At 45.0% G+C, this 25,744-nt stretch overlaps 1 protein-coding gene across 1 annotated transcript in view; it reads right to left on the reverse strand.

Moving 5' to 3' along the window:
* The window catches only part of LOC137571407 (serotransferrin-A-like), a 91,922-nt gene that overhangs the window by 15,943 nt on the left and 50,235 nt on the right, over nt 1-25,744 (reverse strand). The window contains exons 9-14 of the mRNA XM_068280442.1: nt 21,909-22,057; nt 18,631-18,724; nt 12,860-12,895; nt 12,382-12,540; nt 11,013-11,163; nt 4,379-4,443 (exon numbers count right to left, since the gene is read on the reverse strand). Coding sequence (XP_068136543.1) covers nt 4,379-4,443; nt 11,013-11,163; nt 12,382-12,540; nt 12,860-12,895; nt 18,631-18,724; nt 21,909-22,057 — 654 coding nt within the window. The remainder of the gene's footprint in view (nt 1-4,378; nt 4,444-11,012; nt 11,164-12,381; nt 12,541-12,859; nt 12,896-18,630; nt 18,725-21,908; nt 22,058-25,744) is intronic.

Consider the following 25,744-nt stretch of genomic DNA (forward strand, 5'->3'; position numbering starts at 1 on the left):
CTAGTATATGTAGGCAGGGGTATATGCCCCCAGTATATGTAGGCAGGGGTATATGCCCCCAGTATATGTAGTCAGGGGTATATGTCCCCAGTATATGTAGGCAGGGGTATATGTCCCCAGTATATATAGTCAGGGGTATATGTCCCCAGTATATATAGTCAGGGGTATATGTCCCCAGTATATGTAGGCAGGAGTTTATGTCCCCAGTATATGTAGATAGGGGTAGATGTCCCAAGTATATGTAGACAGGGGTATATGTCCCCAGTATACGTAGGCAGGGGTATATGTCCCCAGTATATATAGTCAGGGGTGTATGTCCCCAGTATATGTAGGCAGGGGTTTATGTCCCCAGTATAGGTAGACAGGGGTATATGTCCCCAGTATATGTAGGCAGGGGTATATGTGCCCAGTATATGTAGACAGGGGTATATGTCCCCAGTATATGTAGACAGGGGTATATCTCCCCAGTATATGTAGGCAGGGGTATATGTCCCCAGAATATATAGTCAGGGGTATATGTCCCCAGTATATATAGTCAGGGGTATATGTCCCCAGTATATGTAGTCAGGGGTTTATGTCCCCAGTATATGTAGTCAGGGGTTTATGTTCCCAGTATATGTAGACAGGGGTATATGTCCCCAGTATATGTAGGCAGGGTATATATCTCCAGAATAGGTAGCCAGGTGTCCTCCAGCAGGAGGGGAGCAGCGCAGAGAAGGAGAGCTGTGGGATCTATACTAACTATACAGGGGCAACTATACAACCTATACTGCGGCAACTATACTAACTATACTGGGGCAACTACACTACCTATACTGCGGCAACTATACTAACTATACTGGGGCAATTGTACTATCTATATTGCGGCACTATACTAACTATACTGGGGCAAATATACAACCTATACTACGGCAACTATACTAACTATACTGGGGCAACTACACTACCTATACTGCGGCAGCTATACAACCTATACTGTGGCAACTGTACTAACTATACTGGGGCAACTACACTACCTATACTGCGGTAACTATTCTAACTATACTGGGGCAACTATACCACCTATATTGCGGCAACTATACTAACTATACTGGGGCAACTATACCACCTATACTGCGGCAACTATACTAACTATACTGGGGCAACTATACAACCTATACTGCAGCAACTATACTAACTATACTGGGGCAACTACACTACCTATACTGCGGCAACTATACTAACTATACTGGGGCAATTGTACTATCTATATTGCGGCACTATACTAACTATACTGGGGCAAATATACAACCTATACTACGGCAACTATACTAACTATACTGGGGCAACTACACTACCTATACTGCGGCAGCTATACAACCTATACTGTGGCAACTGTACTAACTATACTGGGGCAACTACACTACCTATACTGCGGTAACTATTCTAACTATACTGGGGCAACTATACCACCTATATTGCGGCAACTATACTAACTATACTGGGGCAACTATACCACCTATACTGCGGCAACTATACTAACTATACTGGGGCAACTATACAACCTATACTGCAGCAACTATACTAACTATACTGGGGCAACTACACTACATATACTGTGGCCACTATACTACCTATACTGCGGCAACTATACAACCTATACTGTGGCAACTATACTGGGGCAACTACATTACCTATACTGGGGCAACTACACTACCTATACTGGGGCAACTATACTAACTATACTGGGGCAACTATACTAACTATACTGGGGCAACTACACTACCTATACTGCGGCAACTATACTAACTATACTGGGGCAACTACACTACCTATACTGCGGCAACTATACTAACTATACTGCGGCAACTATACAACCTATACTGCGTCAACTATACCACCTATACTGCGGCAACTATACTACCTTTATTGTGGCAACTATACAAGCTATACTGTGGCAACTATACAACCTATACTGTGGCAACTATACAACCTATACTGTGGCAACTATACCACCTATACTGGGGCAACTATACCACCTATACTGCGGCAACTATACTAACTATAGTTATAGACCTTGTAACTGTCTTAGCTTTGTACAGAGCAATGTGATGTTGCTTCATGGGTCACAGACCATCTCATGGGCAGGACTACAAGAAGGACATAGCTGAAGTGGACCTAAAACGTGCACCAAACTTACTTTGCTTAAATTTCAAAATCTCACTTTTTTACGTGATGTCAATTGTGTTCAGCCAAAATGATGGTTTGCATTCTTTCTTCTCTGAAAATCTATAGTGTGTACAAGTGTCCCCCAACATCATCAGCATTCCATTCAACAATCGGGCAAACTGGACTGAGGTTGCCCAACCACTACTACTGTTCTGTTCTCTGCAGAAGGCTGTCACTCACTTGTCCCCCCTTTCCTTTGTCCATAGACATTCCACAGGATAAAATAGACTGCCTGGCATTAGTTAAAGGAATACTATAGATTCACATATTTTTTTCAATTGACACAGGAATTGTTTGGGATGTGCTGCTAAGTACTAGTGTATACATTTTAGTAGCAACTTCTTTGTTTACGGTTATCAAAATACATTCAATCTTTACTGACGCCAAAACTGACGGCTGACTGAGCCATGAGGAGAGGGGAAATTCCCCTCACACTTGATCAGTTAACTCTGTGTGTGACAGAGAAGAGAGCTCCCAACAGCTGCAGCTCCTGTGTCCTGTGTTTCTGACTGACCTGTCTGAAGAGAGAAGAGGAAATGTAACTAATTGTCACAGCTTTTTCATACTGTTTTTGGTTTCAGAGTTTGATATGTTTGATATTTGCTTTCTGTAGTCTGATATGCAACTCTGGCTGTGCATTGAAGCAGACACCCCTTCTGCAATTAATTTGTCCCAATATAGCTAAATCCTACCCTCAATAAATTACAGCTTTTGCCTCTGATATTTAACATGAAAAGTAGGAAAATGTTTACACAGCTACTTAGACATATTTTCACTGTCATTTTAGAACACTTGGGTATCGATAGTATTCCTTTAAGCAATGTGTCTGTACAGCACTCATTCCTACATTGCTGCCTGTTCCCAGGGCAGCAATCAGGGGGGGCAACTGACACTGCAGTGAGGGGCCCAGGGCTTCTGGGGGCCCTGGGCCCCACCAAAGCGCTGGAAGGGCTGCATGTGCTGGCTGCGGGCCTGTGGCTCACTAACCAGCACACAGTGTTCCAGCACTGAGAGAAGAGTGACATCAGCGCTTGAACGTGGGGAGCAGATGAGAGAGACTGCCACAGTGACCTTTCTTAACTGGGGCACCACCTATACCTGGCTACCTATACTGGAGCTGGAACCACCTGTACCTAGCTACCTATACTGGAGCTGGAACCACCTATACCTAGCTACCTATACTGGGGCACCACCTATACTTGGCTACTTATACTGGAGTGCCTATAGCTTGCTACCTATACTGGGGGCACCAGTACCTGGCTAACTTATACTAATGCACCACCCATACCAGGCTACCTACACTGGGGGGCAGCTATACCAGGCTACCTATACCTGGGCACCACCTATAGTTGAATATACTAGGAAACCTGTATCTTGCTGGCCTATACTGGGGCACCAGCTATACCAGGCTACCTATACTGAGGGTATCTACACCAGGCTACCTATACTAGGGCACCACCTATAGCTGGCTACTTATACTGGGGGAACCTATACCTGGCTACATATACTGGGGGCACCTATACCTGGCTAGGGCAGGGGGACAAGCTGAGACAGAAGGGGACAAGAGGTAACACAGGGGGGACAGAGGTGGACAAAAGAGACACAGGGAGAAAAGAGATAAGACGGGAACATGAGGTCACACAGAGGGACATAAAAGAGGCACAAACTGAGGTGAGACAGAGGGGGACAAAAGAGGCACAGGAAGAAAAGAGGGGGACAAAAGAGAATGGATAAAGGATAAGAAGGGACCTACAAGTCCCTATCTCATTTTTTAACCGAGACTACGTGTATTTTGCTAGTATTTGGCTCCACCCACATGCCATGGCCATGCCCACTTTTTGCCGAATCACACTGTGCATGCAGCTTTCTCCAGTGTCGGAGCCATGCACATTTTTCGCCACAGCGCACGGACACGAGGGTGGGGTGGCTAGTGGGCGAGCACAGCAACCAGTGGGTGGGCCCAGGGAGGGGGGCCCAGGACTGATGACGTGTGAGGGGCCCCAAAATTTCTGGTGGCGGCTCTGCCTGTTCCAGGTGACAATTATTTAAAGTGTGAACACGGCTTAAGTAGCTGGGATATATGGTAGCTAAAGCTATTGTGTGCTGATGTAGATATCTTTTTTTTCCACTATAGCGGTAATTTCTTTGGACATTAATCATTTTAACTTACCTTTACATAGCTCTGGAACGGTGGTATGTTTCACAAAGGCTACATCCCCGACCTCTTTTAGACACCTATAGCAAAACAGAGGCTATTGTGTAAACAAAATATGTACTAAACTCTATGACACAGTACATACGTAGTCTGTAAATACATGCTGAATATTTCTTCACTTCTTATTATACAACAGTGCATTTTCCTTGCTTAACCACTTCAGGACCACAGTGCTAAACTCCCCTAAAGACCAGGCTATTTTAGGCCACTGCAGCTTTAAGGCCAAGCTGCAGGGCCGCACAACACAGCACACATTCCCTCTCTCTGTTGGTGGAGGGGGTCTGATCGCCCCCCCCCCCCCCGTGTTTATTTTTTTTATAAATATTTATGTTAATTTTTTTTATAAAATGTACTATTTTTTGTTTTGTTTTTCCCTGCTCCCTCCCTCCCCCCCGCCAGCTAATCAGCTTCAGCCTATGACAGCCGATCACTCCCCAGCCTCAGGAGGGGACAACCGCGTCACACGGCTGTCCCCAGTACAGCGCTGCTGCAGATTGCAGCGCTGTACATGGTAATTAGACGGCGGTTTTGCCATCTTCCAGTCTCCGCCACTTGGAGACTGAAGGCGGGGTGGAGCTCCACCCCCCAAGCAAGAGATGTGCGCGCAACCTGCGCATGATCTCCTGCAGTAGCCGGCCCCAGGACATGACGCCAATTGGCTGGGGCAGTCTTTAGGTAGTTAAAGAGACTCTGAAGCGAGAATAAATCTCGCTTCAGAGCTCATAGTTAGCAGGGGCATGTGTGCCCCTGCTAAACCGCCGCTATCGCGCCGCTAAACGGGGGTCCCTTCACCCCCAAACCCACCCCCGCAAGACTTGGTCGTAGATTTGGTCGCTCCTGGAGGCAGGGCTAACGGCTGCAGCCCTGCCTCCAGTCGCGTCTATCAGAGGCGCATCGCCGCCTCTCCCCCGCCCCTCTCAGTGAAGGAAGACTGAGAGGGGCGGGGGAGAGGCGGAGATACGCGCTGACAGACGCGCGTGGGGCAGGGCTGCGGCGGTTAGCCCTGCTCCAACCAGGAAGCGCTCCCCCGCTGCACCGAGGGGATTTGGGGGATCAGGGACCCCCGTTAAGCCGCGGGATAGCGGCGTTTTAGCAGGGGCACACATGCCCCTGCTAACTATGAGGTCTGAAGCGAGATTTATTCTCGCTTCAGACTCTCTTTAAAGGAAAATAAACTGATGAGATAAACAATTGTATCTACCCTCCTACTCTTTTTTTTTTGTTTGTTTGTTTTAGAATTCCATAGTTTTATTTTCTCTTTAAAAGCTAAAGAAGTAGGTTTAATGTTGTATTGTCTCATATGACTGATACAGTCTTTCACACAGCCTCAGTGTCCCAGAACTAAAATATAGGAACTATTGACCTTTTTTTAACCTATTCCCAGGGCTGGATGAAGGGGGTTCCTGGGCCTTGGGGCAAAATTAAGTGGGGAGCTCCCCCATGGTAGTCCCCCCACGATAGCCCCCCCCTTCCCCATTAATAGACACTACCCCACTGCTCCCCGAGGCCCCTGCATATTAGCTGCATTAATAATCATTAACTCAATCGTCTCGGTGGGCGGCGGCTGCAATGTCCATGCAGTCTTCAACCACGCTGTCGGGTCTGTGCATGTTATGTGTAAAAGGTAGACAGAATGGTTGATTTGGCCTAGCCAATGCAGAGGTAGCGACTGCATCGGGGCCCTTGGGCTAGAGGGGCCCCATGGGGCCTACTCTCAACCACAGTATTAGCTCTTTATTGGTCCTGTGCTTGTAATAAATCACTTCTGTAGATGCTTTGAATAGTAGTAATCATTAACAAACTGTTCCCCATCCCCTTCTTGCACCTCAGACACCGACAGTCTCCAGCAGGTTTTGGTGCGCCGTATCAATTGTTATGTTTAGCATGCTTGGGGGCCCCAATGCAAAACTTGCACTGGGGCCCACAGCTTCTTAGAGACGCCACTGCTTCACGAACTTAGCAGCAGCCGCCCAGAGGGACAAGTGAGTATGCAGCTAATGTGCAGGGACCCCGGGGAGCAGTGCGGGAGTTAACTTGCCAGGGTCTGCATGCAGGTGTCCCTGAAGAGGTTGGGGGCCCTGGGGCAAATTCCCACTTTGCCTGTATGGCAGCCCCGGGCCCTGCCTGCCTATCCCCTGCACTCAGAAGGCCAGGCAAGAGCTTTGTAATCTCCTGTTAGGCCTAGTGCACACCGGAGCGTTTCCGCTGCGGTTTGCGATCTGCTTGCGGGTGCGGATCTGCTAGGGTAATGCATTTCAATGGGGTGGTGCACACCAGAGCGGGTGGCGTTTTGCAGAAACGCATACTCCCGGGCTGCAGCAGATTTTGGATTGCGGATGCGTTTCTGCCTCAATGTTAAGTATAGGAAAAACGCAAACCGCTCTGAAAAACGGCACTTCAGAGCGGTTTGCCAGGCGTTTTTTGTTACAGTAGCTGTTCAGTAACAGCTTTACTGTAACAATACATGAAATCTACTACACCAAAAACGCTACACAAAACCGCAAAACGCTAGCTGAAACGCTGCAGAAAAATAAGAAAAAGCGTTTCAAAATCTGCTAGCATTTTGCGGATCTGCTAGCGGTTTTTGGTGTGCACCAGGCCTTAGTAAGGATTATGCTGACTAGGTCCTCTCTAGAGAGAAACTGTCATTTGCATACCTGAATGGTTGCAGGCCTATTTCCACTGAGTGTGAATTCGCATTGCAAAAATACGCACTAGTACTGAAAGCAATGCAATTTCAATGGCATAGTTTCCATTGAATGCATTTAAAAGACAACTGAGGTGACTTGTGACATAATAAGATAGACATGGGTATGTACAGTGCCAAGCAAACAAATAACTATGCTGTGTTCCTTTTTTTCTTTCTCTGCCTGAAAGAATTAAACATCAGGTATAAAAGTGACAATTTCTGTCCGGGTCGGACTGGGTCAGACTATAGCATAACCCTCACTGATAAGTAATTACAGCCATAAAACACTTTCCTGTCAGTAAATGGCCTTCTGAGAGCAGGAAAAAGATAAACAGTGTCAATAATTTATAGATATTAGGTCCAACATACTTAAATGAAGGTGTCATTGAGCAGAGTCAATGAAATAGTAACAACTTAAAAACTAGATTTAAATGTAAAATAAAACTGCGTGATATCTAAAAAAAAATGTCATTTTAGGAGAGGGAGGATAGATACAATTGTTTTTTCTCTTCAGTTTGTTTTTTTACCTTGGATGTCCTTTAACCACTTCAGCCTTCAGTCGTTTTCACTTTTTTTTTGCATCCGAGCAATGTTCACCTCCCATTCATTAGCCTATAACTTTATCACTACTTATCACAATGAACTGATCTATGTCTCATTTTTTCCGCCACCAATTAGGCTTTCTTTGGGGGGTACATTTTGCTAAGAGCCACTTTACTGTAAATGCATTTTAACAGGAAGAATAAGGAAAAAACTGAAAAAATTCATTATTTCTCAGTTTTTGGCCATTATAGTTTTAAAATAATACATGCCTCCACAATTAAAACTCACGTATTGTATGTGCCCATTTCTCCCGGTTATTACACCATTTAAATTATGTCCCTATCACAATGTATGGCGACAATATTTTACTTGGAAATAAAAGTGCATTTTTTCCGTTTTGCATCCATCACTATTTACAAGCTTATAATTAAAAATATATATATAAATATTTCATGTTTACATAGATATTTAAAAAGTTTAGACCCTTAGGTAAATATTTGTGTTTTTTTTTTATTATTAAACATTTCATGTGGGTATTTTTGGGAGGGTGGGATTTTTTTAGGACATATTGGTCTATTTTTTAATTTTTTTTTGCATTTTCATGCAGTTAGCTTTTTGGCCACAAGATGGCAGCCATGAGTTCGTTTACAATGACGTCACTCTAAGCATAACACAGACGCTTAGAGTGACGTCAGGGGAAATCGGAACAGAAAAACCTCAGCTTCCGTGCGAAGCTGACGGTTTTTCTCGGGGGAGAGCATTCAGTGATAGGGCACCATAGCCTGATTCACTGATTGCCTGACTAGCGAACCGCAGGCCGGGAGTGCGTGTGCACGCGCGCGATCGGCCGTGGGGGCGCGCGGCAGCGCACATGGCCTCCTGGGCGTAGCTAGTACGTCCAGGAGGCCAAAGTAGTTAAAGAGGAACTTCAGCCTAAACAAACATACTGTCATTAAGTTACATTAATTATGTTAATTAAAATAGATAGTTCATATAATCTTTTACCCACGCTGTTTTAAAAGAACAGGTAAATGTTTGTGAATTCATGGGGGCAGCCATCTTTTTGGTTGAAAGGAGATGACAGGGAGAATGAGACACAGTTCCAACTGTCCTGTGTCCTGATCACCCCTCCTAGCTGTGTGCGCTATGCAACAAGAACAACAACAACGGTTATTGCAACGTTTAAAATTTTTCCCTAGTACAATGTATGGCGCCAATATTTTATTTAGAAATAAAGGAGCATTTTTTTTAGCTTTGCGTCCCTCCTTAATTACAAGCCCATAATTTATAAAGTAACAGTAATATACCCTCATGACATACATATTACAAAAGTTCAGTCGCTAAGGCAGTGTTTCCCAACCAGTGTGCCGCGGCACACTAGTGTGCCGCGGCATGTTGCCCGGTGTGCCGTACAGGTCTGGCCTCTCGCCAGACCTGTACCTACTTTAGGGTGCAGGAGGGGGGAAGTAGCGCTAGAAGGAGGGGCAGTGGAGGCAGCGGTGGGGAGGGGGGAAATATCCCCCCCCCTCCCTCACCTGGGACCCCTCCTTCTGCCTCTCTCCCCCTCCGTTTAGCGGTGGCAAGTGCGGCTCGTCGGCGGGGAGGCATACGGAGAATTACTCACCACTTCCGCGTTCCAAGCGCCGGCAACGTCAAGTCGTCACACATCTCCGCCTTCAATGCCGCCCACTGTTCTTCCTGATTAGCGGAAGCACAGTGGGCGGTATTGAAGGCGGAGATGTGTGACGACATGACGTTGCCGGCGCTTGGAACGCAGAAGTGGTGAGTAATTCTCCGTATGCCTCCCCGCCGCCGAGCCGCACTTGCCACCGCTAAACGGAGGGGGAGAGAGGCAGAAGGAGGGGTCCCAGGTGAGGGGGGGGGGATATTTCCCCCCTCCCCACCGCTGCCTCCACTGCCCCTCCTTCTAGCGCTGCTTCCCCCCCTCCTGGGCATCTATACTGGGGGGAACTGTACTAGCTATACTGGGGGCAACTAAACTAGCTATACTGGGGGCAACGAAACTAGCTATACTGGGGGCAACGAAACTACCTACACTGGAGGTAACTAAACTAGCTATACTGGGGGCAACTATACTAGCTATACTGGGCACTATACTGGGGCACTACCTACCTATACTGGGCACTATGCTAGCTATACTGGGCACTATGCTAGCTATCTGGGTACTATACTAGCTATACTGGGCACTTTACTGGCTATACTGGGGCACTACCTATCCATACTGGGACTATACTAGCTATACTGGGGCACTATACTAGCTATACTGGGGCACTATACTGGGGTAACTATACTAACCATACTGGGGCAACTAAACTCCCTATACTGGGGCAGCTATGCTAGCTATGCAGCCCCCCCCCCCCCCCCCCCCCATAGCACGGCACTGTCCACTAGGTCGCGCAAACACCCGCGCCGCCGCAAACCCCCCCCCCCCCCCCCGCCGCCGCCGCCGTTCCCCGGAGAAAAATATGGTCAGAAAGTGTTCCCCGGCCCGGAAAAGGTTGGGAATCACTGCGCTAAGGTACCTATTTCTGTATCTTTTTTTAGTTGTAAATTTTTGTTTTATTTTTTTTTTTACAACATTTTTTGGGGGTAAGTACTGCGGAGTGTAGGAAGTAAGGGGTTCATTTTAAATGTTAAAAGAATGTCTTTTTATGGAAAAAAAAAGTGTGTAGATTGTCCACAAGATGTCCTCACGTATAACTTCCCTATGCTTAATATTACTACGCAAAGAGGATGTAATGCGTGGATGTGTAAGTATCGGTTTTTGTGAATAAAGGCACCGTCTCATAGACGGCTGCGGTCATTCACACGGGGACTTAGATCAATGAATGGGATCTGTGTTCCCATTCATTGCTCTCCCAGCTAACGAATGGCGGCAGTAACGATTGCGGGAGCGCGCAGAGAGTGGGGGTGGGGGGGTTCAGCGGGGAGGGAGGTAGTAGCTACATCCCTGCAAGTAGATATAGGATTTTGCTGGGACATCGTTACTTGTCCCGGGGGAGGGGAAGTGGTTAAACAAGCCAGATTTCCTGGCGTTCCTGCTGATGTTCTCCTCTATTATGTTTAGCCACAGACCCTGAAACAAGCATGCTGATCAGATGTTTCTGACTAAAGTCTGACTAGATTAAGCCACATGCTTGTTTCAGGTGTGTGATTCAGACGATACTGCCAGGCAACTGGTATTATTTAAAAGGAAATATATAATTGGCAGCCTCCATAAAACTCTCAATTCAGTTTCCCTTTAATTTGGTCATGGAGTTATGATTATATTCACATGTATTCCCTACTCCAGCTTTCATTGCCATAACAACACACTCATATTTTTAATTCCATCACCTTATTGCTCCATCATAACCATAATATTGTTCTTGGTTGTTTGGGAGGCATCTTGAGACACCAGTTGGTTTGTCTGGATTTCCAGCACATAATGAGCAGAGGTTGGATTCAGGATCGGCACCAGGAATACAGCTTTGCTTGAAAAATGAACCTACAAAAAAAATCAACAAAGATGCTGTAGAATTTGTCAACGATTTGTCAACAACCGTTAAAAGACGAGATTACCAGAAGTACTAATTTCAGGTGGATATTATCAGGTTCAGTCACTGATAGTATTCCTTATGTTCTACTCTAGATGCCTGTGTCAGACCTTCCTTGCTTACCTTTGAAAGTGACATAATCCTTGGGTGGCAAAAGCAGAGAAGTTTAAGTGCCTCTCCTCATCATACTTTGAGCTCTAATGGCTTACTCGAGCAACCCCTCCCCCTTTCAGCCCCCATTACTTGGTCAGGCACGTACCACCACTCATCACTTTCTCGGGTTCATATTAAGAAATCACCTCTTCCAAATTAGATGCTAGATACTCAGTTGGGCTGACAGAGAGATGCTCCCTATTAAACACCCCACCCCCCATGCATCATGGTTGCTGGAGATTGCCAGTTGCCTCAGTTCTAGATAGCCAGACTTCAGTGTACCAGGAAATTAGCTTGGCTTGTGTCAAAATTGCAGATTGTAAATTTTACATACTGAGAAATGAACACTAAGTGGCATCCTGGTCTGTACGCCAGCTTTTACCTTAGCAACAGATACAGACTTCAGAGGATCATCAGATCAGAGGAGAGAATAATTGGGAAACCCCTCCCCACACTAGACTTCATTCATAACTCTAGACTGCTCTCTAGAGTAATGAAGGTTGCCAACAGCTCCTCACACCTAGGCTACTGTTTCTTCAGTTGGCATAGATCAGGCTGGAGGTTTCGAGCCATCTTCATCAGGGCCTCAAGGCATAGAGACACTTTATTCCCCCTCCGCTGTTAATCTCTTAATCTCTTGAACCTCCTTTATGCTGCCCCCCCCCCTCCCTTTACCCCCTTAGGCTGTGGCCACAGTTGCTGAATCTTGGCTGTTAATGCTAATGATAAACTGTGTATAGATGCTCTGCCTCTTTGATGGCCTGCTCAGGTATCCATTTTGCTGTTCATAGTTTACTGTTTCATTCCTACTTTGCATCCTGTAGGTTCCCTGTATGTGCCAAAACCTATTCTCGGCATGACCCAGTCGTGCTTGTCAAATAAAACGGATTCTGAATTAATGCTTTGAGCTTGACATCAAATAACATGATTTATGCAAAATAGCCCCCATAAATGATTAGCTAGTACTTTGAGAATAATCTTTCCTCTAGGCTATACCATTTGATCATAAAACATACCTAAATCACAGTTCTTTGTGTCCTTATAAATTAGGCCAACAGGGATATTATATCCAGCAGTGCGTCCTAAGCCGGTATGACAAGACTTGACACCTTTTAGAGTCTTCCATGTGATGTTCTTGTCACTCTTTTTCACAACGGCAACAGCATAGTATGTGCCTTGGCGGGAATAAAAGATCAAAATTAGTTTTACCTGAGTGGGAATGATCACAACAGTACATGTTTGTTTTCGGTTGCTATGTGTTACAGCTCCTTTTACTTTTATAGGAAGTTGACTTCAACTTAGGCTGCATGTATCTTTACAAAAGTCAACATCCTTTGGAAGCCCTAATTAATGTGAAGAATAGAGTGGTTCAGTACTAAAATACATGGGTATATAACCTAGTTATAAGTCAGAGTAGTGACTGCATTGATATTGTGATTTTCATAGCAAACTATATTAGAAACCAAATGAGAATTCAGAAAATGGCACCCCTACCTTTCTTTTCTCGACTTCCTGACTTGCACACGTCAACTGTGAAAAACAAGGAAAGAACAATATGTAAAAGCACATTTCAGTTACTTATGCAGCATAAATCTCATTACATTTTACATCATTAACAGTGGCGTAGCTATGTAGCAGTGGGCCCCGATGCAAGTTTTACATGGGGCCCCCCAAGCACTCTATATATAATAATTGATACAGCGCACCACAACCTGCCAAGGGCAACTACAGTGTCAGAGGTGCAAGAAAAGGATGGGAAACAGTTTGTTAGTGATTACCACTATTCAAAGTATCTATAGAAGTGATTATTATGACCACAGGACCAATAGAGAGCTAATACTGCAGTCGAGGGAGGGTTCTTCGGGGCCCCTCTGGCCCAAGGGCCCCGATGCGGTCGCTACCTCTGCAACCCCTATTGCTACACCCCTGATCATTAAGGCCCCTTTTTCTCCTATTTTTCTGCAAGGGGCCACAAAAAGCAATGAAAGTCTATAGAGACTTTCACACTTATTGCAGTCCCTTGTGGTGCGGCAAACTCATCCAAGCCGACTTGAGGGCAACAGCACGTTACCGCAAGTAGCGCGCTTAAAGGGAACGTAAACTGAGAGGCATATGGATGTTTCCTTTTAAATAATACCAGTTGCCTGGCAGTCCTGCTGATCTCTTTGGCTGCAGTGGTGGTTGAATCACAGACCTGAAACAAGCATGCAGGTGATCCAGTCTGACTTCAGTCAGAGCACCTGATCTGTATGCTTGTTCAGGGGCTGTGGCTAAAAGTATTAGAGACACGGGATCAGCAGGAGAGTCAGGCAACTGGTATTATTTTAAAAGGAAAAAAATCAGTATTTTTCTCAGTTTAGGTTCCCTTTAATGCATGGTGCTTGGGGTAATGGAAGTCTATGGGCATCGCAAGTAGTGTAAACCATGGTGCGTCACGAATGTGAGGACTGTCGGGGGAATCGCAGTCCAGCAGGGACTACGTCACTGAGCGGGAAACGGCGATTTGCACCGTTGACCCTGTCAGCGCCCTCCGCTGCAAGAACGTATGTTTGTCATTTTTTGTGCTGCGGTGGTATGGGCCAGGAGCATGGCAACCCCACCATAAAGCAAAGAATATATGTAAAACCAGCCTAGAGCAAATCTGGGAGACATGGAAGTCAAAAATGTAGATACTTACCAGAGGAGAGTGAAGCCTCTGGATCCTACAGAGGCTTCCGCAGTCCCTCTTCATCAGTCCGTTCAAGCGCTGGGACATCCAAGTTCCACGGAGCTCGCTCGCACTGGGCAGGCACAGATGGCTCGCACCAGCGCAGCATCACAGAGCCGCCGCTCGGGATCAGAGAAAAGTGCCACCATTTCTGGTGTCTGTTCAGCTCCAGCTTTCAGCAAGCACTCTCCACAGTACAGTCCACCATCATATTTGATTGAAACCTTTTCATTTCTATTAGTTATGTACAAAAATTCGAAAAGTAGATTCCAGGCTTTTCTCTCCCTTAAACAGAAACCTCCACCAACTGTTGAATTTGTGACATTTAGCAGTGTGCATAGTTGAGCTCTAGTGGTCACCTTCTTGGCAAGCTGTTATCAAACTTTCTTGCATTTATTATTCCTGTACCTATTTCACTGTCAGGTGTTATAAAGAGAATGTTCTCCTGGGGCTGAACTAAAAAAAAAGGGGACTGTAGAAGCAATGCCGACTGAAAAACTACTGACATTGAAACTAATATCCATCTGTACTCCTGTTTGCTGCATAAATGGACACGAAAGATATCCCCATTAAGCGACAAGTAGACAGGAGTTTTGTGATGGAGTAGCCTGACTAGTCTACCCAGTAATGTGCTGCCAATAATAAACATCGGTGCCTTTACCTGCCCCCCCCCCCCATGCATGAAATGGGTAAGCCTTGGGGATCAGATAAAAATGGCATAGGACGAGTACCTATAAAAAGGGCACCGCCATAGGTGGCAATAGTACAAGCCATGATTAGCGACAGGAAGGTTAAATTATGGTGCCCGATAAACAGCGGGCGTCTAGCTATTTATCGGGCACCATAATTTAATCTCCTTGCCGGCGATCGCGGCTTGTGCTATTGATGCCTATGGTGGCAGGGAGTAGCTAGAGGAAGGGAGGTTAGCGTTAAGCAGCGGGGTGGCAGCGGGAGGGGGGAGTAGTCCTGGGTTAGGCATCGTGGCTGGAGCAGTTAGGTTTAGGCAGAGGTAGAGGGAGGGTTCAGTGTGAGAGTAGGCAGGAGGTTTGTATACATTACCTGCTCCCGGGCAATCGCGTCTTCTCCAATTCCTACTTAGTTTGCAGACGTCTGGCAGCCAGCCAATCACCATGCAGCTTCATTCCCTGCATGGTGATTAGCTGGCTGCAGGACTATTGCAAAGTAAACAGGAAGTGGAGGAGACGTGATCGCTGGGAAACATTAAATAACTTTAGTAGCAAGATGTCATTACAGTGGGATGTGGATGTTTGGGCAACGTTGTCAGTTAAATACATCATATAGGAGACACACACAGTGATATTTGAGAAGTGAAGTGAAGTTTATTGGATTTACAGAAAGCGTGCAATAATTGTTTAAACAAAATTAAACAGGTGCATAAATTTGGGCACCACAAAAAATAAATGAAATCAAAATTTAGTAGATCCTCCTTTTGCAGAAATTACAGCCTCTAAACGCTTCCTGTAGGTTCCAATGAGAGTCTGGATTCTGGTTGAAGGTATTTTGGACTATTCCTCTTTACAAAACATCTCTAGTTCATTCAGGTGTGATGCCTTCCAAGCATGGACAGCTCAGCTTTAACTTAGCTTCAATTATATTTAGGTCTGGGGACTGAGATGGCCATTCCAGAATGTTGTACTTGTTCCTCTGCATGAATGCCTTAAGGGAGTTTGAGCAGTGTTTAGGGTCGTTGTCTTGTTGAAAGATCCAGCCCCAGCGCAGCTTCAGCTTTGTCACTGATTTCTGGAAATTGGTCTCTAGAATCTGCTGATACTGAGTGGAATCCATGCGTCCCTCAACTTTGACAAGATGCCCAGTCCCTGCACCGTCCACACAGGCCTTATTTTACTGTAGGTAGCACCATATTTTACTGTAGGTAGCAGGTGTTTTTCTTGAAATACCATGTTGTTTTTCCTCCATGCATAACGCCCCTTGTTATGCCCAAATTTTAGTTTCAGCAGTCCACAGCACCTTATTCCAAAGTGAAGCTCGCTTGTCAAAATGTGCTTTAGCATACTTCAAGCGGCTCTATTTGCGCTGTGGGTGGAGAAAAGGTTTCCTCTGCATACAGCATCTCCTTGTGTAAAGTGTGCCGAATGGTTGAACAATGCACAGTGACTCCATCTGCAGCAAGATGATGTTGTAGGTCTTTAGTGCTGGTCTGTGGGTTGACTCTAACTGTTCTCACCATTCGTCGCTTCTGTTTATCCAAGATTTTCTTGGTCTGCCACTTCAAGCCCTAACCTGAACTGAGCCTATGGTCTTCCATTTCGTCAATATGTTCCTAACTGGAGAAACAAACAGCTGAAATCTCTGAGACAGCTTTCTGTATCCTTCCCCTAAACCATGATGGTGAACAATCTTTGTCTTCAGGTCATTTGAGAGTTGTTTTGAGACCCCCATGTTGCTACTCTTCATAGAAAATTAAAAGAAGAGGGAAACTTACAATTGACCCCCCTTAAATACTCTTTCGTATAAATGGATTCTCCTGTGTATGTAGGTCAGGGGTCACTGAGCTTCCCAAGCCAATTTGAGTTCCAATAATTAGTTCTAAAGGTTTTGGAATCAATAAAATGAAAACAGTGCCCACATTTATGCACCTGCCTAATTTTATTTAAACAATTATTGCACACTTTCTGTAAGTGCAATAAACTTCATTTCACTTCTCAAATATCACTGTGTGTGTCTCCTATATGATATATTTAACTGACATTTTTTATCGTAAAACAACCAACGATTTATACACAAAAATCATGGCATTAACAGCGTTGCCCAAACTTTCGCATCCCACTGTATCTGCATCACCCTGCGCTATTTTTTTGCGGCGTCTCTTTTTAATGTACCCGGCTGGGATGGAACTTCCAATTTCTCAGTCATTCTAATCAACCAATGGCCCTGACAACGGAACTCTCCCCCTCAGACTTATCAAACAATTCTATAGGCAGTGTTGATATTAGCAGCATACAGCTGGAAACGCTGGGCTACACTATCCAAAACTTATTTCTGAAGCTTACTGATAGCATGTCTTAATGGGGGCAGAGACAATCTTAGGTTAGGGAGGACCCACCACAAGTGCTTTGTGGGAAATCACAATTCCCTGCTATGATACCTGCTGAAAGAATAATGCAACAAATGAGCCAAATATTATTCAAAACTGCCATGGATACATATTAACAAGATCAAAAACAAAAGAAGAGGTATCCATATAGCATAAAGTAATAATCAAATTCATACAGACAGCACTGTAGATAATAAGCAAATTTATTGGGGACTTATCCCTTTAAAAGCAATTAAAACTTATAGCTGGGGGTACAGGTTAGGTGTCACAGGAAAATGACACATGTAATAATGGTCATCAACTGAACATTGATAAGAAAACACAGTGTATATGTTACGGCCAGAACCCGAAGTGTGGCCACTTCTAGTTCTGGCCGGCCACTTCGGGTTCTGGCCGGCCAATATGCGAAGTGGCCGCAGCGCAGCGGCCAATGTTAGAAATGTAATGTTTCCTTTTATTATTAATGTAGCAAAACAGTTAGTTAATTTAATGAAATGAAGCTGGCGGCTCCGCCTCCTCTCCTCCGCCCCTGCCTCTCTCTCTCTCTCTCTTCTTCGGGCAGCCGGTGGGGACACACGTGTCCCCGAGAGTCGTTCGTGGCGCCAGGAAAGCAGAGCGGGGAGGCTGCAGACATTGCTTCTGCCAGCACCCGCTCTGCAGGGACGAACGACAGGATTGCCCGCCGCGACGAACGACTCTGGGGGGACACGCATGTCCCCCGCTGCCAGTATCGGGGAGGAGAGAGAGGCAGGGGCGGAGGAGAGGAGGCGGAGCGGAAGCCGGGCGGCTTCATCCTTCTACATTGCCGCCAGCTTCATTTAATTAAATTAACTAACTGTTTTGCTCCATTTGGCCAGAGACGGCCGGAAAACTATATTAATAATAAAAGGAAACATTCCATTTCTAACATTGGCCGCTGCACTGCGGCCACTTCGCACATTGGCCGGCCAGAACCCGAAGTGGCCGGCCAGAACTAGAAGTGGCCACACTTCGGGTTCTGGCCGTAACATATACAATAAACAATTACAGGGAAACATTGGTGGCTCAATCACAAATCAACCTATCTTCCAATAGTAATATACCAATCTCCTATGTAAAAATCAACATGTACCACGAGTGGAAATAACCTAAGTAAAGAGATAGCTGTACCCCCAGCTATATGTTTTAATTGTTTTTAAAGGGATAAGTCCCTAATAAATTTGCTTAATATCTACAGTGCTGTCTGTATGAATTTGATTATTACTTTATGCTATATGGATACCTTTTCTTGTGCTTTTTGACCTGCTGAAAGAATGTCTTTATTGTTTCAGTTTACTGACATCAGTACTTTTCATGTTTACCATTTGCTGAAAGAATGGGTAAGGACTACAGGTGCTCCTAAAATACACCACCTTGCAAATCCAAAACATACTTAAAATAGAATTTTAAACATATTTTGCTGACTCTGAGGACTTGCCGTTAATAGCCAGTATTTTGTCTTACCGTCATAAATCTCTTGCATTGCAGGAACCAGTCCACACTTCCCTGCTGTGTTCAGGTATCCCCCATCAAGTGCGACAGCATCAGCTTCCCCTTTCTGCAAACATCAACATGCAGACATGGCATTTAATACACAGTAGCACAACCTGCCCTGCCCCTGATAAAATGCCAAAGCCAACACAAGATTATCACCTCTGAGGCCACGAGTAGGCCCAGGGCCGGTTCTAGACTTTTTGCTGTCTGAGGCAAACTTGTGAGGATGTGCCTAGATGCCTCCTGTGTCCCAATGTGTCCTCCTGTGTCCCCATGTGTGTCCTTCAATCCCCCGCTCCCCCATGTCCTCCTTTCGCTCCCCCTGATTAGATGTAAGCAGTGGCAGCCCGGCTCTCCTAATCCATTGGTTCCAGTGGCAATCAGGAATCTCTGCTCTCAATCATTGCTCCCCTAGTCCCTAGTGCTGACTTCTGACTTGTGCTGATCATGTCTGTGACGGATTCACAGGCGGAGATGAGCCATCCGCGCAATTATGCGAGAATGAGCACACAAAACCAGAGTGATCTCTTATACTTCAAGATCTACTACAAGGAATCTTGATAAAGGGATGCATGGACTAGAAAACCAGACCCCTCCCGTTGTAAATTCCTGCTGACTACAGATATGGAAATTACTTTTAATTCACCTTGGGATAAAAGAATAGTCATGTTACTAAATTAATCAGTTTTCTGTTGATGCCAGCCATGTCAAAATGATTAAATAATTATTACATACGATTTGAGTGTGTCTGAACCACCTAGTGTGTATAGCATCTTCCTCCACTGAGATCCAGGGTGCTTGGAAATGGAATATTTCAAAGTACCTGTTTTTAGATTCCAATTAAAACAGAGAATGCCAGGAATACGCCTGTATCATTCTCTGCGGGTTCCGATCAACTGACCCTGAGATATGACCATGATGATATTTCTTATTCTTTCCTGCCTGACATGACAGAGGGTGGAGCTGGGGGCATGTATCAGAATGGCCCAGCTCCCCTTACAATCTCCACCCTCTAGCAGAGAAAGGGTTAAATGGCTGGACACAGGCTGTGAGAAAAAAAAAAAAAAAAAAAAAAAAGAGTCCTTCTTTTGCCATCCACATATCATCTAGGAGTGGCTGTTATCCATGGACTTCTATCCACAGAACTTTACATAACTGGACTATTATATCTTCCCTTTGGACTTACTATCGCAAATGGCACAGTAATCTGACACAAACTGCTCAAGACATTATACGCAGTTACTTTCACTTTTAAACAAGTAATGAAGATGCGAAGTCGGCACTACTGCTCCTAGTGCATTTATTGCCAGTGGGTATACATCAGATGGCGTGCAGTGTACAAAAATTTTTTAACACATACCGTGCATTTGAAGGCTGAAGGCACGCTGCCCGCACCAATGGGGTCGCATCTGCCATGATCCTACGGATCCTCCCAACAAGCGGAAAGTAATCCATGTAGTGCCGACTCTTCCCCTCTTTTTTTCTATCTCTTTTGATCTTCAACTTTCACTTTTAAGCCTTATTATTTTTACTGGATTGATTTCGTTCAATTGCTATATTTAGTTTATGCATTATTTTTTAAAATAAACAATTAGATATTGTTTGTCTAAGTGCTTGTTCTGAAAACCCATAACCGTTTTATTGTTTTTTTTTTTGCTATCTCTAAAAAGGGTGTTGAATTGACCCCTTTTTCCTACAGGATTTAGCTAGAGTTATACTTTGCGTATTTGCATGCTAAATTGCGAATTGGTGGCAGTGAACTGGTCTCTATAGAGAACACAGATTGTTTTGACTTACATACAATCGAAATTGGACTGTGTGGACTCACGAACCAATCCAAAAGGCTATGTTGCCTGCATCGCTGAATGCCTTTAGGATTCCCTCAGGGTCTGAGGCTGAATGGTAAACTGCGGCAAAGGGAATAGGAGCTGGAGGGTGACTTCACATTCCGTCAGAGTGTCATCAGCAGAAGCCAGCACTAGGGGAGCTGTGAAGCATGGAGTAAAAATGGCGCAGGGGAAAAAATAGCGCACCGTTCCACCGATAAATTTATCATAAAACGCTATTTACCGGTTTATAGTTAATACATTAAAACTTTAAAAAGCGTTTTAAGATACATTTATGGGCGGATTGGTGCGCCGTTAGAAAAAGAATTGATGGCTGCAAACTGACCAAAAATAGCAGTGATTAGTCAGAGAAAAGTCACTTCTCTGACTAATCACAGCTATTTTTGGTCAGTTTGCAGCCATCAATTCTTTGTCTCTTTATCCTTATTCTGCGTTCACACTTCTATTTTAAAAACGTATAATAATATTACAATACTGCCGTTTAAAAATAAATAAATAAATAAATAAAAGCAGTGAAGAGCAGATTCGAACCTGCAAAACTTTTATCCTAGTCTGTACCCTTACCGCTGCACTACATCAGTTGCAGGAACTTATCAGAAAAGATTAATTAAGTACGGGTGTCCGTGCTACTGAGTGTCTGTGGAACGTCTCTGCCCTCCTTTGTGCTGCTTATTGGCCAGAATGGGGAAACATCTAGCAGAGGCTGCCTCGGATTCCTCTCTGTTGCCATGGATTTGGACGCTAACATTCCCGGAAACGTGAGAACGTAGCTGTAGTGAAGCCCCTCTGCTTTTTCTAACGGCGCACCGATCCGCCCATAAATGTATCTTAAAACGCTATTTAAAGTTTTAATGTATTAACATTAAAACGGTAAATAGCGTTTTATGATACATTTATCGGTGGAACGGCGTGCCATTATTTCCCCTGCGACATTTTTTACTGCTCCCGCTGTGAGGGAGAGGTGAGGTCTCTGATCACTGCTGGAGCCAGTGGATGAGGTGAGCTGTGCAGCTGCTGCTTCTGCTTGTAATTATACACGAGGGAGCAGAGGGACAATACAGGGAGTCCCTGATATTGCAGCGGGTCTGCGGTTTATATTCGCAGGTGTTTGTAACTCAGGGACTCCCTGTATTTGGAATATAAGATGCAGTGACTTTTAATCCCCATTTTTTGGAGAGAAAATATGCGTCTTAAATGTCGAAAAATACAGTAGAGTACCAATTCCAATGATTTTTAGGAGTTTTGTGCCTATATGGTAGTTGATGGTATGTTTTGGTTTACTATTGTGACTGCTGTTTTTTTGTAATATAATATAGTCTAGTTTTCATTATTTAGCATTCCATTGTGCTGTGCATGTCCATTTGTCATTCTCAATTTAAAAAAGGTTAATGTCTCACTCACCAAAACTTTAACCATGCATTCTTCTGCGTCAGAAGCTGCAATGCATTCCACGGCTCCTCCGCTCATTATGCTCCAGTTGTCACACTTTGATTTCTCCTCTGCACTCTGTGTGCACCACTGGATCTTATCTTGGGACGGAGGTTGCACTCCTACATAAAAAAAAATGTAATCAGTCATTGTTGCTGTGTATGTTCTGTGTTGCACAAAGAATGTTTTAATAGATCAGACAAATGCTGTCTAGTAATCGTTATGACTAGAAGTCACTGTGATCATATCTCACTCACCCTGCTGCTGACACGGGCACTATGTCCTTGATTTAACAAGCAGGGCCGGTTTAAGCAACAATGGGGCCCCAGGGCAAAATAAACCTGGGGGGCCCCCCCAACATTTACCCCGCAACAAAAAATCGGCATTAGGGGACCTTTTTTGCAGCTGGTATAGTCAGGGTGTGAAGTCCCAATCGGTCGGAGCTCCACATTCTGGCTATCCCAGCCTGCATGGGGGACAAGGGGTTAAAAAGTTTCAGGAGGGGGGACCTTACATATTTTTTTTTTTTTTAAATTCCCACACTCTAAACATAAAATAAAAAATTGGGAAAATAGGAAAAAATGCCAGGGATCTTCATACAGCCATATTGCGGCTGTATAGCGATCCCTGGCCAAAGCGCTGCGGCTGCGTATAGACCCCCTGGAAACCCTGTCAGGAAATTTATTGTGATTTCGTTTGATGCATGTAAAATTACACTACCGTTAGGTTTGCTACTAAAAGTGACATTTACCGCATTTAAAAGTATACTTTTTTCCTTCGAAACTTTAAAATCGATTTTCTCAAAAACTATAAGGTCTTTTTGAAAAATTGTTTTTTCCTCTTATTCCTAATGATCTCCTTAACATATCCTGCAAATTTAACCATTGAAGTCAGCAGGTTTTTAAATGTGTATTTTTTTTTTCCTTTGAAACTTTAAAATCGATTTTCTCAAATACTATAAGGCCGATTTGAATTTTTTTTCCCTCTTGTAGCCACTGGGGGCTCCTACAAGCTCTGGGGGCCTGGGGCAGCTGCCTCCTTTGCCTCTATGGTAGCGCCGGCCCTGTTAACAAGGTTCTCCAGGCTGCACAACATAATATATCTGTAAACTGCATGCTTTTTTCTATTTCTAACAGCAAGGCTGTCTTGAAGAATCAGGGATGGGTCCCTAGAGGACAACAGAAGCGAGCGGGATATGGAGGCTGCCATGTTTATTTCCTTTTTAGCATTACCAGTTGCCTGGCTAGTCTGCTGAACCTCTGCCTCTACGTTTAGCCATAGACCCAGTGGCATAACTAAGGAGCTATGGGCCCCAGTAAAAGTTGTTCTTTGGGCCCCCCAAGCATTCTATACATAACAATTGATACGGCACTTCAGAACCTGCCAAGAACAACCAAAGGTGCAAGAAAGGCAGTTGGGAACAGTTTGTTAATGATCACAACCATTCAAAGCAGGGACGGAGCAAGACCAAGTTGCGCCTGGGGCAAGGTCAGGTTTTGGCGCCTAAAGGTCAGGTTTTGGCACCTAAACTGCCATTCATTTTGCCGCCTTTTTAAGAATTCAACAAGCTGCGCCTGGGGCAAGATACCCGCTCGCCCCCCTCTAGATCCGTCCCTGATTCAAAGCACCTATAGAAGTGATTACCAGCACAGAACCAATAATAAACTAATACGGTGGTTGAGAGAGGGCCCTATGGGGCCCTTCTGTCCTAAGGGCCCGGTGCACAGGGGCGTAACAATAGACCCTGCAAGGGATGCAGCCGCAGGGGAACCCTGTGGGGGAAAAAGGTATTTTCCCCTGTCCTGAGAGACTGAAATCTAAGGGCACGGAAAGAAAAAAAACGTTCTGCTCTCTGCACAAATTGTTCTAATGACTGCATCTGCACAGTCGCTGAAAACGAATCATACAAAGTTTTGCATACAAAGATTTGTAGACAGTCCCTATTCAGTGTGCAGCAGGCTCTTGTATACAACGCCCAGCCCCCAACCTCTCTACCAGTCCCTAAGTGCTGTGTACTGTAGTGGTGCTGGAGAAGTCCGCAGAGCCAGTTCTGCTCCATCAGAGATGGACAGAGTGAGTGTAATAAGCTGAGGCTGGGAGATCACTCGTCTGTCTGTTTTCTGTATGCGTTTTCTGCACACCATGGGCTTGATTCACAAAGCCATGATAAATGATATCACGGCCATGATATGCTTAGCGCGCGGGTTAGCGTGCTTAGAGGTTTGCGCGCATAAAAGTGAAGGTTTGCACGCATTCATTTTCCCCATTCACGTGCTAACCCATATTTTAGAATGTGAACGGGGAAGTTAATGCTCGCAAACCTTTACTATTATGCACGCAAACCTGTAAGCACGCTAACCCACACGCGCTAAGCATATCACGGCTTTGTGAATCAACCCCCATGTGTGTCTGTATGTGTGAAAACATGCACGTTTTATCACAGAAGCTAATGTAATTGATAGAAAAAATGCGTGCAGTGCTTCACTGCTGTCTGATTTTATCTGCATTTGGAAAACACATTCAAGTCTGCTGCACTAGCCAACTGAAGAACATTGCTTGTTATTGGTTATTCAGACACTACTGCAGCCAAATAGACCAGCAGGGCTGCCAGGCAACTGGTATTGTTTTAAAAGGAAATAAATATGGCAGCCTCCATAGCCCTCTCATTACAGTTGTCCTTTAAATGGACCACTCTCTCCGGGGATCCCAGCCCATCCCTTCACCATCTCCTAAAGCATTTTTAAGCATTTAGGCTATGTTCACAGTGGTGCGTTGTGGTGCGGTTAAAGGACGCAATGCAGCTTGCCGCACTGCAATGCACCACCTGTGCAACATTCACTGTGCGGTGGGTGCATTGCTGTATAAAAGAGTGTGACATCGTAATGCACTGCATGCAGTACGTTCCCAGTACGTTCCCACAGAATGCATCTATTTAGTGTGACAGTGATGCATACTTTTCATTGACTATATGCTTCATTGAATTTCACTTTATGCGACGCTATGGATGGATAACATTAGGTGACGCTTAGCCTATCCTTTGCGCTACTGCTGTTACGGGGAACACAACGCAATTGCCACTGTGAACCTAGCCTAACATTTATGGTGCCTATATACTGTATGTACATGGCAATTTTCAGGCAATTTTTTATGATTTTAAAGAGAACCCGAGGTGGGGTTCTGACAATGCTATCTACACACAGAGGCTGGGTCTGCCTATACTGCCCAGCCTCTGTTGCTATCCAGATCCCCCCCTAAGTTCCCCCTGCTATCCCCCATAAATCACAGCCGCGCTGTGTTTACCTCTGTACTGTCAGTCTGCTGCTCCCTCCGCCTCCTGCATAGCTCCAGTCCCCGCCCGTGGCCCTTCCCTCCAATCAGCGGGGAGGGAAGGGACGTGGGCGGGGACCGGAGCTATGCAGGAGGCGGAGGCAGCAGCAGACTGACACTATAGAGGTAAACACAGCCCTGTGCAACACGCTGCATTTCGACAGCACGGCTGTGATTTATGGGGGATAGCAGAGCGCAGAGGGGCTTAGGAGGGATTAGGATAGCAACAGAGGCTGGGCTGTATAGGCAGACCCAGCCTCTGTGTGCAGCTAGCATTGTCAGAACCCGACCTCGGGTTCTCTTTAACTAATAGCAACTGAGAACACAAAACCACATACAAACACGGCAACCCAAGCAAAAAGCAATCAAAATATTTCCATCCGTTGTGAGCAGTTTCTTTTGAAAACAGATAGGGATAAATGGCTTTCATGAATTTTCATCTAATTTTTTACATTCTGCACCTAATTTTTTAATTTCGTGGG

This window comes from Hyperolius riggenbachi, chromosome 4 (assembly GCF_040937935.1).
Source record: "Hyperolius riggenbachi isolate aHypRig1 chromosome 4, aHypRig1.pri, whole genome shotgun sequence".
Classification (NCBI taxonomy): domain Eukaryota; kingdom Metazoa; phylum Chordata; class Amphibia; order Anura; family Hyperoliidae; genus Hyperolius; species Hyperolius riggenbachi.